General features: G+C 42.1%; 1 protein-coding gene across 2 annotated transcripts; it reads left to right on the forward strand.

Moving 5' to 3' along the window:
• Nucleotides 1-1,113: 1,113 nt before the first annotated feature.
• MANEA (mannosidase endo-alpha) lies at nt 1,114-12,338 on the forward strand. 2 transcript variants are annotated; one of them, XM_035109364.3, is made up of 5 exons: nt 1,114-1,419; nt 6,231-6,813; nt 8,319-8,428; nt 10,557-10,633; nt 10,938-12,338. In XM_035109364.3, the coding sequence occupies exons 2-5, from the start codon at nt 6,267-6,269 to the stop codon at nt 11,572-11,574; spliced, it is 1,371 nt and encodes a 456-aa protein (XP_034965255.2). In that variant the 5' UTR covers nt 1,114-1,419; nt 6,231-6,266; the 3' UTR covers nt 11,575-12,338. The 2 variants fall into 2 exon arrangements, with proteins under 2 accessions (XP_034965255.2, XP_034965256.2); XM_035109365.3 differs by having other exon boundaries at nt 1,282-1,419; nt 6,227-6,813.
• Nucleotides 12,339-12,544: the final 206 nt, after the last annotated feature.

The raw sequence follows: 12,544 nt of genomic DNA on the forward strand, positions 1-12,544 counted from the left end.
ATACCTTCAATGCTTTTCAATTTGACAATGGGGGGGGGAGCCATGTGCTTTAAATGTGTGGTATGTAACTAATCCTTGCCACCACATTTCCCAGTGAGAGGGAGCAGGCAGATGGGGCAGTATTGGGTAGAACTCTTATTTTTCTCTCTAGGTGGTGCATTAGAGGAGGCTGTCTGTAGAAAGGCATTCCCATCAAAGTGCCACCCAAATGGAGAGTGCAGGTGAGCCTGGCAGATGTGGCTGCTCTTCCACGATGCTACGCCAACCTGAGAGAGGCAGGGATGGCTTGGAATGTATTTTGCTGCCTGAGGCGAAGGACAGCACGGCAGCCCTCAGGCTCCATTCACTAAAACCGACCAGATAGCAAATTTATTCTCACTTCCACACTAGCAATGGACAGTGCCTGCCACAGCGCCTGAGGAAAGCTGGCTAGCTTAGGAGATACGCTCAAGACTGTCGCCCCCATCTCTGCCTAATGATAGGACTGGCCCTGGAGTCAGGCAACTGAGCAGTCAAAGGCTTCTCTCATGGCAGTGCCAGGGGCCCAATCCACCCTTTTGCAGTCCCCTGAAAATGAAAGCAAGAAAGGGGAAGTAGGAGCAGCCAAAGGCTTCTCTGTGTTGCACAAGTTCCACTCCCCAAGCAGCCAAGAGCCAGAAGACACGAGGGGGGTCAGTGGCCTTTCTACGGTAGATGGAGAGGGGGGACTCCTCCAGTTCCCATGCAGTCTCCCCTACAGGGCAAAGGTAGAAGTTGCTCTGTACCGTTTACATTGCTGAATGGATGCCTTTCGCCACTTCTATATATAAGCGGCGAGTGTTAATAACACTCTCAACCTGAAGTGAGATTGCAATGGAACAGGAGAACGAAAAGGATCTGCATTCATACTTTTATTTTCTTGTGTGGAGGATAGGACTGGGATGTCAAGCTGGAGATTAAGTCCCACTCTGGGTTTAAACTTCTTGCACAGAGGGTAGCCCCACAGCAAGCGGGCGCGGAAGGTTAGACAGGGGAGGAAAACAAAATTCCCCGTTAAGGGAAAACGTTCCATCGGAGGTTGAGCGCAGTACGCATGCGCGCCGTGCCGCACAGCACTCTCCGAGGGGCGGGGGCGGGGGGAGGGTGGCATAGTTAGGCTGCGCAGCAGAGAGGAGGCACTTGATTAAAAACGACAACAGTTACTATTTAGCTCTTCCCGCGAACTTAAGGGCAAGCGGCGGCTTCTCCCTCTGCTACCACGCATGCTCGGCGGAGAGGGCGCGTGAGAGCTCATCTACATCTAGGGGGAGCTAGACCTGAAAAGAGGCTGGTTAGCCTTTGGCCCCGCTTTCAACTCTATTTCAACCCCTTCGCCGTCCCCAGTATCAATGCAGGATCCTTGATCTTCCAGTCCCTGCGGATTCTGGCTCTGAACTCGGGGTAAGTCAGAGGCGGCGAGAGAGGGAAGGAAGGCAGCTGCGGAGGAGGAGGAGGCTCCTTCTTCCACCCTGCCTGCTCCTCTTCTGTGCTGTGACGGCGACAAAAATGGGGGAGGGTCTTCTCTGCGGTCCGAGCGGTGGGGGGAGGCGGCCAACGGGGCGCCTCTTCTGAGGTGAAAGGCTGCCCGCGTGCCCGAGGCGCCTCACGTGACTCTCAGAGGGGGGCGGGAGTCGAGCAATGGGGGTCCCGAGGCGAGGTGGTCGGCGGAAGGCGCCCCAGCCGAGAGCCGTTCCTGGCCACGGCGGGGCTGCGCAGGTGAAGTAGCGCTTGCGGGGCTTACCTGCCCGCTTGGGTAGGAAAGGCGCCTGTATACGTGCGCGGGCGCAGCCGTTGCTGGGGAGGCTCGCGCTCAAATCCCAGGTGTGAAGTGGTAATTAGGCCATCCTCGCAGGTGTGTCGCGAGGACCAAAAATAAAATAAAATTAGGGTCGGCAAGAGATGCATTCCGCCTGTGCGTGCACATACATACACGCATACTCGCAATGATGAAATTAATTTCTTCTAGATATTTGGTCTGAGCTTTGCAAGGGGTTATTCCTTGCCTCTCACCAATTCCTAAGCTGCAGTAAGCACCCAGGCTGACCTGAGAACGTTGAGCTCAGTTTGGAGTGGAAGTGGTCAAGGGTTGGCAGAAGCAAACCACGGGGTGCATTTCCTCCCCCTGCAAAAGAGGGCTCTGTTTGCATGCCGTTCAGAGAGGTTGATGAAGGGGTTAACGGTTTCTAACAGATGTCATGCCAGCCTGTGACTTTGCCCCCGGTTATCAGAACTTTTACAACTTTGTTAGATTAAATAGATATAAGCAAAGTTGTTATAATAGGGCTTACAGTAATGTAACCAAGTGTTACATTGTGATATAACTAATGTAACAGAAGAGCAACTAGTATACTATACCCTTAATGCCTCTCGGTATACAGTACAGTATTATAAAAAGTGGGTTCAGCTGATAAAGTAGCTGATATTGTGTGGAATGGCTGTCATGGCTATTTAGTTTTAATTTCATAAGATTAAAGCTCAGCTTTAATATAAGCTCAGCACAAAACTGCAAACAAATAATGTATATACCCTGTTTCTCATATTTTAAGACATACCCATAAAATAAGACATAGCAGGATTTTTAAGCATTCAAGGAATATAAGCCATACCCCGAAAATAAGACATAGTGATAGGCACAGCAGCAATGCCGGCCGCGGCAGGAGGAGGAGGAAAAAAATAAGACATCCCTTGAAAATAAGCCATAGTGTGTTTTTTTGAGGAAAAAATAAATATAAGACATGTCTTATAATATGAGAAACACGGTACAAACTATTATATTCACAGATGATAGTGTGTGCTAAATATTCAACGAGCAAAAAACATGCCTGTTTTAAAATACGAGTTAAGGCTTTCTCGTGTTGATTCAAACTCCACAAACACATGATATTTGAAGTTAAGGCTGATGAAACCTTAAGAAATATACCCTGCGATCAGCAAGGAGGTTGTACAATGTCACAGACTGTGCTTACTGGCAACTTTGCCTCCATGCACCTCCACTTTTCCTTGGTCTTTCAGGCCCAATCCTGCAAGGGAGAATGGAGTGCCTGGGGCCAGCAAAAATACCCAACATTGTACTGGTTCTGTATTACCGTATTTCTTAGTTTATGAAAAGAAAATATATTGAAATACCGTAATGGGTTCTGCTAAATAGAGAACTAATGGTTTCATAACTGTTAATTGCTGTAGCAGCCCTGTGGTATTTTCAATGTGGGAAATGATTCTGTAAAAGCAAAACACAAACAAGCTAGTAGTGGTGTAGAAATAAGCAGATGAATAGGTTTGCTTCTGAGTAAGTATGCACAGGGTGGTAATATCCCTTTACCATCCTGCCCTCTCTTGCTCAGTTATCTTGCTGCCTGGCAGACTGACTCCCTCAGACCTCAAAAGTTAACTTGCTGTTGCTTCAGTTTTCACTTCGCTCCTGCCTCTCTCCCAATATGAGAACAACACTAGGTGGTAGGCAGGGGGTAGGGGTGGGTTTAAGTATGGGGCAAGCTGTGTACATGCTTCTGTGTACTGGGGTGGAATGTTCAGTCTGGGGTGTGTATCGAGGTTGTGTGTGGAATTCAGTGTCTGTTTCTGTGGTGGTGCTTTAAGTGTGAAGCAAAGGATATGTGGGGCAATTTCAGTGTGGGGTGGAGTGTGTGGAAGTGGGTTCACTGAGGGATGGGGCAGGGCAGGGCAGAATAGGGCAGGCTTATGCATGCTCTGCCCAATGCATGTGATGATGTGGAACATAAGCCCTGTGCCTGTGCTTGTTTACCATGGACTTTAATGAGAGATGAAATCTTAATAACTTTTGAGTAGCTTTTCAGAACTTCACCAAGCCAGTGGAAGTGAGGGCTCCACAAGAAGCCTGAATGAAGTAGATCAGCAATTTTCACCAAAATTGGAAAGAATCATTATTTATTAGATTTCTTAGTTGACCTTCAAAATAAAGTCTCAGCGCTGATTACAAAAATGTAAAAACTCTGTATTAAAATCAGTTATACGATATGTGGTCTTACAGAGGGCCACAACTCAGTGCCTTGCATGCAAAAGGCCTCAGGTTCAATCCTTGACGGCATCTCCAGTTAGGGCTGGGAGAGACTGAAAACATTGGAGAGTCCCTGTCGGTCAGTCCAGACAATAATGAGTTGAATAGACCAGTGGGTTTGGCTCAGTATAAGGCAACTTCCTATGTTTCTAAAGAGCAGGGGAGGGGGCAAAGTGTAAATTTTCAGCACCTCAACCTACTCTATTATCTGTGGCAACCTTTTTCAGGTCGGTTAGAAATTTGGCACTTTCATAGACCTCTTCAGCCTAGACAACATAAGCCAAGTTATTAGCTCAACAGATGGCATTTTTATAAGCTACAGAATTTTGAGGCTTACAATGAAAGAACCTCCTGTGCTCCTATAATATATAGTGGTTCCTTGGGTTACAGACACTTCAAGTTACAGACGCTTCAGGTTACAGACTCTGCTAACCCAGAAATAGTACCTCGGGTTAAGAGCCTTGCTTCAGGATGAGAACAGAAATCGCACGATGGCAGCAGTAGGAGGCCCCATTAGCTAAAGTACCTCAGGTTAAGAACAGTTTCAGGTTAAGAACGGACCTCCAGAACTAATTAAGTTCTTAACCCGAGGTACCACTGTATGTTAATATACTGTAGAACATTGTCTATTTGATTAATGTTGAGGATAAATCTTCTCATTGCATTTATTTTCTTCTAAAACAAGATCTCTTTATGTCTGAACCTTGTCTAGATCAACCCTATTTCCCAATAATAATAACACAACTTAAACTATTGGAAACTGGTACTCAAAGGAGAGAGAAAATTGTATTTCTAATGTGAAATTACACTAAGGAGAAAAGGTGTGACACTTCTTTTATTTTAAGTATCTCATTTTCTCAGAATGGAACTGTGTAGGAGTCTTGTGACCTTCCTGAAAATGGGTGTAGGGGCTAGAGTTTGAACATGAAATGTGTAATTGTACACTGAACATGCACATCAAGTTTCATTCCTTGCCTCTGTTATGCTTGAAAGCTTGGAATGTTTACACAGGTAGAGAACATTCTCTCTCTCCCCCCCCCAACTTAACCAGGTTTCTCTTGGGTTTTGGTAGACAATAGGTGGACTTGCCAGTGATAAATTGCTTGTGTCTTGTGCTTCTCTGTGTCTTGTGTCTTTGTGACAAGCTATCTCATGTCCTGGATGATAATGACTATATTTAGAAGTCAGCCTAACATTTGTGACGCTTCTTATTCTGCACGGAGAATTTATTGTTCCCTCTCATTCTTATCTCAACATTCCGTCCATCAAGTTTCATCCCTGCAGTTGTTCTTTTTCTTTCACCTCACAGTTTATTTGTTATAGCTTTAGCAAGGGACATATTTTTTTCAAAAATGAAAAGCATAAGCATCACAATACAAATACAAAATTAAATGCTACACAACACAATAAGAGAACAATAATGTTTTAAAAAGTACTGTTAACTCCCGAGTTATTTGTTGCCAAATAGATAAATCCAATAACAACTGCAGCATGTTTATTAAATTGAATTGAATGAAGATTCGTTGTTGTATCTACATTTTAAGTGAAAATCAAAATTCTGTACTAAGCTGACATAAGGCTATTCTTCCTTATGTCAGAAAGGCTGATGTCATTGGGTGACTGAAGTAAAGCTGTAATCCAAGGATGGGCAAACTTTTTTCACCCCATAGATTGCATTCCCTTCTGAGGAACCCTTCTGAGAGCCACACCTAAGTGTTGAGTGTTTGCAAGAGGCAAATGGGGGAAAATATGTAAACATATTTACAAACTAGCTTATGGGCCAAAGCCTGCCTAAAGAAAACAAGACAAAGGAGAGGCCTAGTGGACTCATCCATAGGCCAGAGGAACAGCTTTCAGGATATTATTTCCTGCTGGAAATGTTAGTCTGTCCAGGAGACCAAAGAAAAACATCATGGTAAGGGGGACCCAAATTTGGCCCTTTCCATTGGCCAATGAAGGAGCAGCTACTCAAGAGTTTGCTTTCTTTTTCTATTCTTAACCTTTTTTAATTCATGTTTTTGTCTCTCATATGTTGAGTCTGCAGGAAGGGACTGCTGTTTAAGGTCCATACAGTGCTTAGACATTTTTAGGGTGCTTTACAAATGTTCAATCGTTTATAAAAAATTGCTTGCAACATTTCAAACCCTAACATTATGCTTTCTAAATTGTTGGCAGCTAGAAGCCGCCTACGTGTGCCTTGAACTACGATGACATCATGGCAAGATTTCGCAGGAGAACATGCATCATTCTGGTGCTCTTTATTTTATTCATATGCTCCATAATGATGGCCTTGAAAACTTTGAGACCTGAAAGAGCTGGGTTTGGAGATCCATTTGGCCTTGGCCTGTTACCAGATTTTCAGCAACGAACAACACATTTAAGAAATAAGTTCAACGTGCAGAGCGGAGCTAAGGAAGAAAGTTTCACGCGCACCAAAAATGTGCACCCTTTAACAGTGAACTTTAAAAAACCCACCATTTCTGTAACGAAACTAGAAGAACATATGCCTTCCCCAAATTACAACTTTCATGTGTTTTACTACAGCTGGTATGGGACACCACAGTTTGATGGGAAATATATTCACTGGAACCACCCGTTGTTAACACACTGGGACCCCAAAATTGCAAGTGATTATCCAAAAGGAAGGCACAGTCCTCCGGAGGATATTGGCTCCAGCTTCTATCCCGAACTTGGACCTTACAGCTCCAAAGACCCTTCTGTCATAGAAGAGCACATGAAGCAGATGAGCTCAGCTTCCATTGGTAAATGGTATTTTATTTTTCTGTTTGACATTAAGCTTTTTGAATTCATAGCTTTGGTGTTATAAGTCACTTTCCCCCTTCTGTGTACTGAAACTGAACTGTGAGAAAGTCTTATGTAATTTCCCCATTATCAACTGTGTTCTCCATGACATATGACAATTGGGATGAATCACAAATGTCTTTTGTCAGGGAGTGAGTAAAAATATCTTGAAACCAGCAACTTGGAAGGTAACTACATGGACTATCCTCTTCTACCAGACTTGTGGACTGTTCTGTTTAGCTAAACTATGGCTTGCTTGTACATCTCTACTGAAATTTACTCACTAATCATGGATTTTGTGAGTTGACAAAGAAGGATCCATAAGCACAGTTTGAAGCTGGCTTTTCAGCTACAGTTTGCACTAACTGGTTTCTTACTGCATCCCAACTTGGGCATCCTGGTTTGTTCAGTCACTCCCTTAGAAGGCCACCTGATTATAGAGGCACATGGGCAGAGCAGCTGAAAAATGAAACCACTTCAACCGTGTATTCAATGGCTAATGCTGGTACTTTTGCAGAGCTCAGCTTCTGTCCTCGGTCTGCTTGGCAACATCCCATCCACTGTCCACCTCCCCAAACATTTTTAATGATGTTTACTGAACTCATTAAACACAATTTTAAGGCTGTTTAACAGATACAGTTGCACTTCCCCTATTCCTGCAAACACAAGACATTTTTTAATACTTTGCTTTGCCTTGCCTCTCATTCTCAAAACAATTAAATATGACCTATGCATATCCTCTCCATCAGCATTCCCTTGATTTCTGTCCTTAGAGACAGATACACACAGAGGTGATTGTTGCATGATTCATACCTTACTAGCCAAGATATGAGTTGGAATCATATACAGTGGTAACTCCGGTTACAAACTTAATCTGTTCCGGAGGTCTGTTTGTAACCCGAAACCGCTCATAACATGAGGCGCGCTTTCGGTAATGAAGGCTCCCACAGCTGCTGTGCGACTTCCGCTCGCATCTTGGGGCAAAGGTTGCAACCAGGAGCATCTACTTCCGGGTTAGCGGAGCTCATAACCCACAGTGTTCGCCAGGGGGATAGTACATAACATGAGGTTCCACTTTAAAGGAGCCATATTGTCCCCACAGGCTGTTTTCCTCTCTGTGCTAAGGTTCCATTCCAACCATTAGGCATGAAAAGGGTATAGACCTACCCTGTTCCACCACCTGGTAGTGTAAGGATTATTTTTTGCCCAAGGTTGATGATAAGAAGCCATTCTTAAAAATCAACCAAACAAACAATAAAGCTAGTAGTGATTTAATTGGTGACTTGGAGATACTTGAAGGTAGCTAAAGAAACCCAATTTTAATGGCTTATGTGTTGAAATGTTCGATACTGAAATCTCAAAGTAGTTGTACATGCTTTGTTTGCTAAATTGCTTTTTTAAAAAATACATTCAATGCAAATTGGTTAAACATCACCATAGGTAAAATGCATATTTTGTTCCTTAGGGGTATTGGCCCTTTCTTGGTACCCACCTGGAATGGGTGATGAAAATGGAGAACCTGTTGATGCCCTGGTAGCAACAATTTTGGATATTGCACATAAGTACAAATTAAAGGTACAATATTTGAAGTTTTAGACTTGCCAAAGTCATAGATATCATGGTCTGATTGTTCTAAAGTTAGACTCTCTGCACAGTTGTCCTATCAGAGTTTAAGGATTTGAGTTAATTGCATGTAATTTCATTGCAGCTAAGGTGCAGCTGCCCAAACTCCCTCCCCACCAATGAACCAATCAAAAATTGTTGATGGTCTTGACAGACCACTTAATGATTTTTTCCCCTGAGTGTTATAGCAATTGGAATGTGCTGTGCTGGATGCTGTATGATTTTTAATCGTGTTTTCATTGCTCCTCTTATTTCTTATATTGTATTATATTACAATTGGGATACAGTCGTACCTCGGTTTAAGTATGCTTCGGTTTGAGTACTTTCAGTTTAAGTACTCCATGGACCACCTGGAACGGATTAATCCACTTTCCATTACTTTCAATGGGAAATTTCGCTTCAGATTAAGTATGCTTCAGGTTAAGTACAGACTTCTGGAATCAATTGTGTACTTAAACCGAGGTACCACTGTATAAGAAGGAAAAGAAGCAATAAAATACAATGGTAAATAAATATGAATATTTAATGTGGACATTCCACAGACCACATAAACAAAGCTTGCAGGCCACTAGTGGTTCACAGACCACAGCTTGGGAATTCCAAGCTAAGAAATGTTTGGTGAAATGCTACATTGATAGAACTATGAAACAGCCTAGTGTTGTGTATCCAGTTTAGCTACAGAATCTTTTTGTATCTAAAGAACAACTTGCTGTGTATACATGTCTACTCTGAAGTGCCACTGAATTCATAGGCTACAATCTATGCACACTAACCTGTGAGTCACTTCCACTGAATCCAGTGCACAAATCGCATACAATTTTGCACTGGGTTCTTCTGGAAAAACACATAGGATTGTGCTTTTAGTGCCTGGCGAATGAGGTACAGCCATTTTTCTGTATATTTCTTGCTAGGCTTACAATACCACAGAAGCAACTCTGTGGTTGGTACTTCTACCTCAGATGTGGGGAACTTTTAGCCTTCCAGATGTTGCTGAATTACAACCATAGGCCAGGATGATTAGAGTTATTGTTTTTATTTGTTTGCTTTGTTTGTTACTATAGTGTGTATTTTGGGTTGTTTTTTTATTGTGATCTTCAGATGAATGGCGGTATAGAAATTTTATAAATAATAGTAACATTTGGAGGGTCAAAGGTTCCCCACACCTGTTGGAAATGCAATTTATATTAATCACAGTTACATTTTTGTTGTGGTTGTTGTGTAGGAGTATCTTTGAGTTACTTTGCATGCACTTCTATTGGCTTTACATTATTCTGTTGAATTATGAATTATAATAGTGCTATGTTGCACTAACACATTTTGCTCCTTGTTTAAGTTCATAACTCTCCCGGGGTGAATTGCTTGGAGTTTTTATTCTTGCTCACATTGCCCTTGCTAGGTTTCTGTCTCATGATGCACTTTAAAGTAAAACAGCATCTGAAACAAATACAGTTCCCAAAGGGTTTGTGCAGGCTGCACATTTTATCTCCTTACTTCATAATCTTGGATACAAATCTTGACCAAATTCCAATTGTCTATTCTTAATTCATTTGGTTTCCAAATGAATACCACAACCTAGTGATAGGACTGGAAGTTATATTTATCACAGTTTGTCTAAAGTGACTTTATCACAACTGGTATCTCTGTAACTGCCAGCTAATTGCATTGTCATGCATAATTGTGTTATATGTGGTTCAGCTGTTTCAAAGAACTACCTCTGGAGTGGGTGGCTTGTGCAAGCTTTTGATGGAAACAGCCTTCAATGTTTTCCTGCACTCTTCTGATCCTCAGGGGGTTCTACACTTGGGAGGAGAAGGCAGGAAAACCTTACAGCTTTTGCTTGTGCAACTGTGGCTCAAACTCAGAATATTTAGGCTCAAAATGGAGATTTCAAGAATAACTTCTGCAAACCTTGGTATTCCCCTAAGCCTGCTGATACCTCCCTTCTGTTCATAGACAGTAATGTTTTGACTGGTGATACACACTCACCTTTGAACTTCATAAATAGAAGTATTTGACCTTCACTATGTTGAGATTATTCAGTTATTTAAAAATACCTATCTAATATTTCAATTTTTTTTAGGTCACTTTCCATATTGAGCCATACAAAGATAGAGACGATCGCAGTATGTACAGCAACATCAAGTATATCATAGACAAGTAAGCACTTCCTCAAGTATTTGAATGTTGATGTTATGACTTAACTCTGTCCAGTGTTTTTCATGTGATTTTGTTTCATTGTGCAGCACACTATCAATTAACATTCTTAATCCACACAAATAGCTCTGCTTCTTGTTCAAATCACCTGAATTTTCTCTGCCTGTCCAAGTCAAAGAGATTTGGTTCAACTGCTAGTTTTGTCATCTTTATTGAGATGCCACATTTGATGCCACACTGCTTAACACCCAATGACACAAAAATGAAGGCTATTTACTTTATATTGGTTACTTTCTTTCCTTTCTAGATATGGAGCCCATCCAGCCTTTTACAGACACAAAGTCAGCACAGGTAGAACCCTTCCCATGTTTTATGTCTACGATTCTTACATAACAATCCCTGAAATGTGGGCAAATCTGCTTACTGTCTCTGGATCCCAGAGTATACGCAATACACCCTATGATAGCTTATTCATTGCCCTTCTTGTGGAAGAAAAACACAAGCACGAAATCCATAGAAGTGGCTTTGACGGAATTTATACATATTTTGCCACCAACGGCTTCTCCTACGGCTCAAGCCATCACAACTGGCCAAGTTTGAAAGCCTTTTGTGACACGAAAAACTTGATGTTTATTCCAAGCGTGGGCCCAGGCTATGTAGACACCAGCATTCGACCATGGAACAGCCACAACACACGGAACCGTGTCAATGGCAAATACTATGAGACTGCGTTCAGCGCTGCGCTTCTGGTACGCCCTGAAATAATCTCTATCACCTCTTTCAATGAATGGCATGAAGGAACTCAGATTGAAAAGGCCATTCCAAAGAGGACTGGAAAGGCAATTTACCTCGACTATCAGCCACATAAGCCAAATATTTATCTGGAGCTCACTCGTAAGTGGTCTGAAAAATACAGCAAAGAAAAAGAGCAGTGGCTTACATGAGGTGGATTTCCACTTGGCAGTTCCACGATGGGCCCATCGCTGTATCTCACTGATAAATCAAGAATGTTTTAATTTGTGAGGATATTGTCTGCACTATTGCTACAGCTTTCCGAAGAGAAAATGTTCACTTTTAGAGTAATGATAACAATGGCAAGCAATATTAGCCCCTCGGGTTCTTATAATATATGATAGTGCTAAATACTGTCCCTTTTAATGTTCTGTATATTACCACTACACTGTCTAGAATATTTGATTTATAACTCTAGTAGAATGATACAGAGCTTATTCCAGCTTAAACAGTTGCTTGGGGTCTCTGTACCCAGCTGGACTTCTGAGTTTCCCCCTTTCCTGAAGAATTCCCTCAAAGTGAGAAAACCTGAAGCAACTTCCAGTGCAAGGTGAAGAGGTGTGCAAAAACAAAACAACTCCTATCACTCATGTGGAAACCACTGTGGTGCACTTAAATGTGCTCTTTAGGTCAGGCCCTTTAAAGAACCATGAACAAAACGTTTTACAACACAGTTTCTTAAATATTAATTTGTATATGGGACGTGAAGCATCTTTTCCAGTGGGAAAATAGAGAAAATTGCCAAGGAACCTTTCAGAACAAAAATCACTTTTTGAAAAATGCATTGGAGATGCTGAAGAACTGCCTGATTTTCCTATGCTACTCCCATTCATTGCGATGCAAACCACAGGAATTGGTGGTAGGTGCCCGTGATGTATATTGTATATTTTGTAGAAAAATAAACATGTTCTCCTTATTTTTTGCACTTATTTTGGTAGAAATAATGAGTGAACTAAAATTATCGTGATAATCATAATTAGTAATGGTTTCAGTTAGGTTTTTTAAAAGGCACATTTACTCATTTCGTTTGGCATTTCCTCATGAGCAGCACACTCAGTTTGCTTTGCTTTAGATCCTAGATACAGGAATAATTTTCAAAGAAGAAAAATGTTTTGGAGTGAG

Source organism: Zootoca vivipara, chromosome 3, assembly GCF_965207765.1.
Source record: "Zootoca vivipara chromosome 3, rZooViv2.hap1.1, whole genome shotgun sequence".
NCBI classification, from domain to species: Eukaryota; Metazoa; Chordata; class Lepidosauria; order Squamata; family Lacertidae; genus Zootoca; species Zootoca vivipara.

Coding starts and splice junctions, on each gene's coding strand:
- MANEA (XM_035109364.3), top strand. CDS start 6,267: ATGGCAAGATTTCGCAGGAGAACATGCATCATTCTGGTGCTCTTTATT. Junction 6,814..8,318: donor GATGAGCTCAGCTTCCATTG/GTAAATGGTATT, acceptor TTTGTTCCTTAG/GGGTATTGGCCCTTTCTTGG. Junction 10,634..10,937: donor ATCAAGTATATCATAGACAA/GTAAGCACTTCC, acceptor TTTCCTTTCTAG/ATATGGAGCCCATCCAGCCT.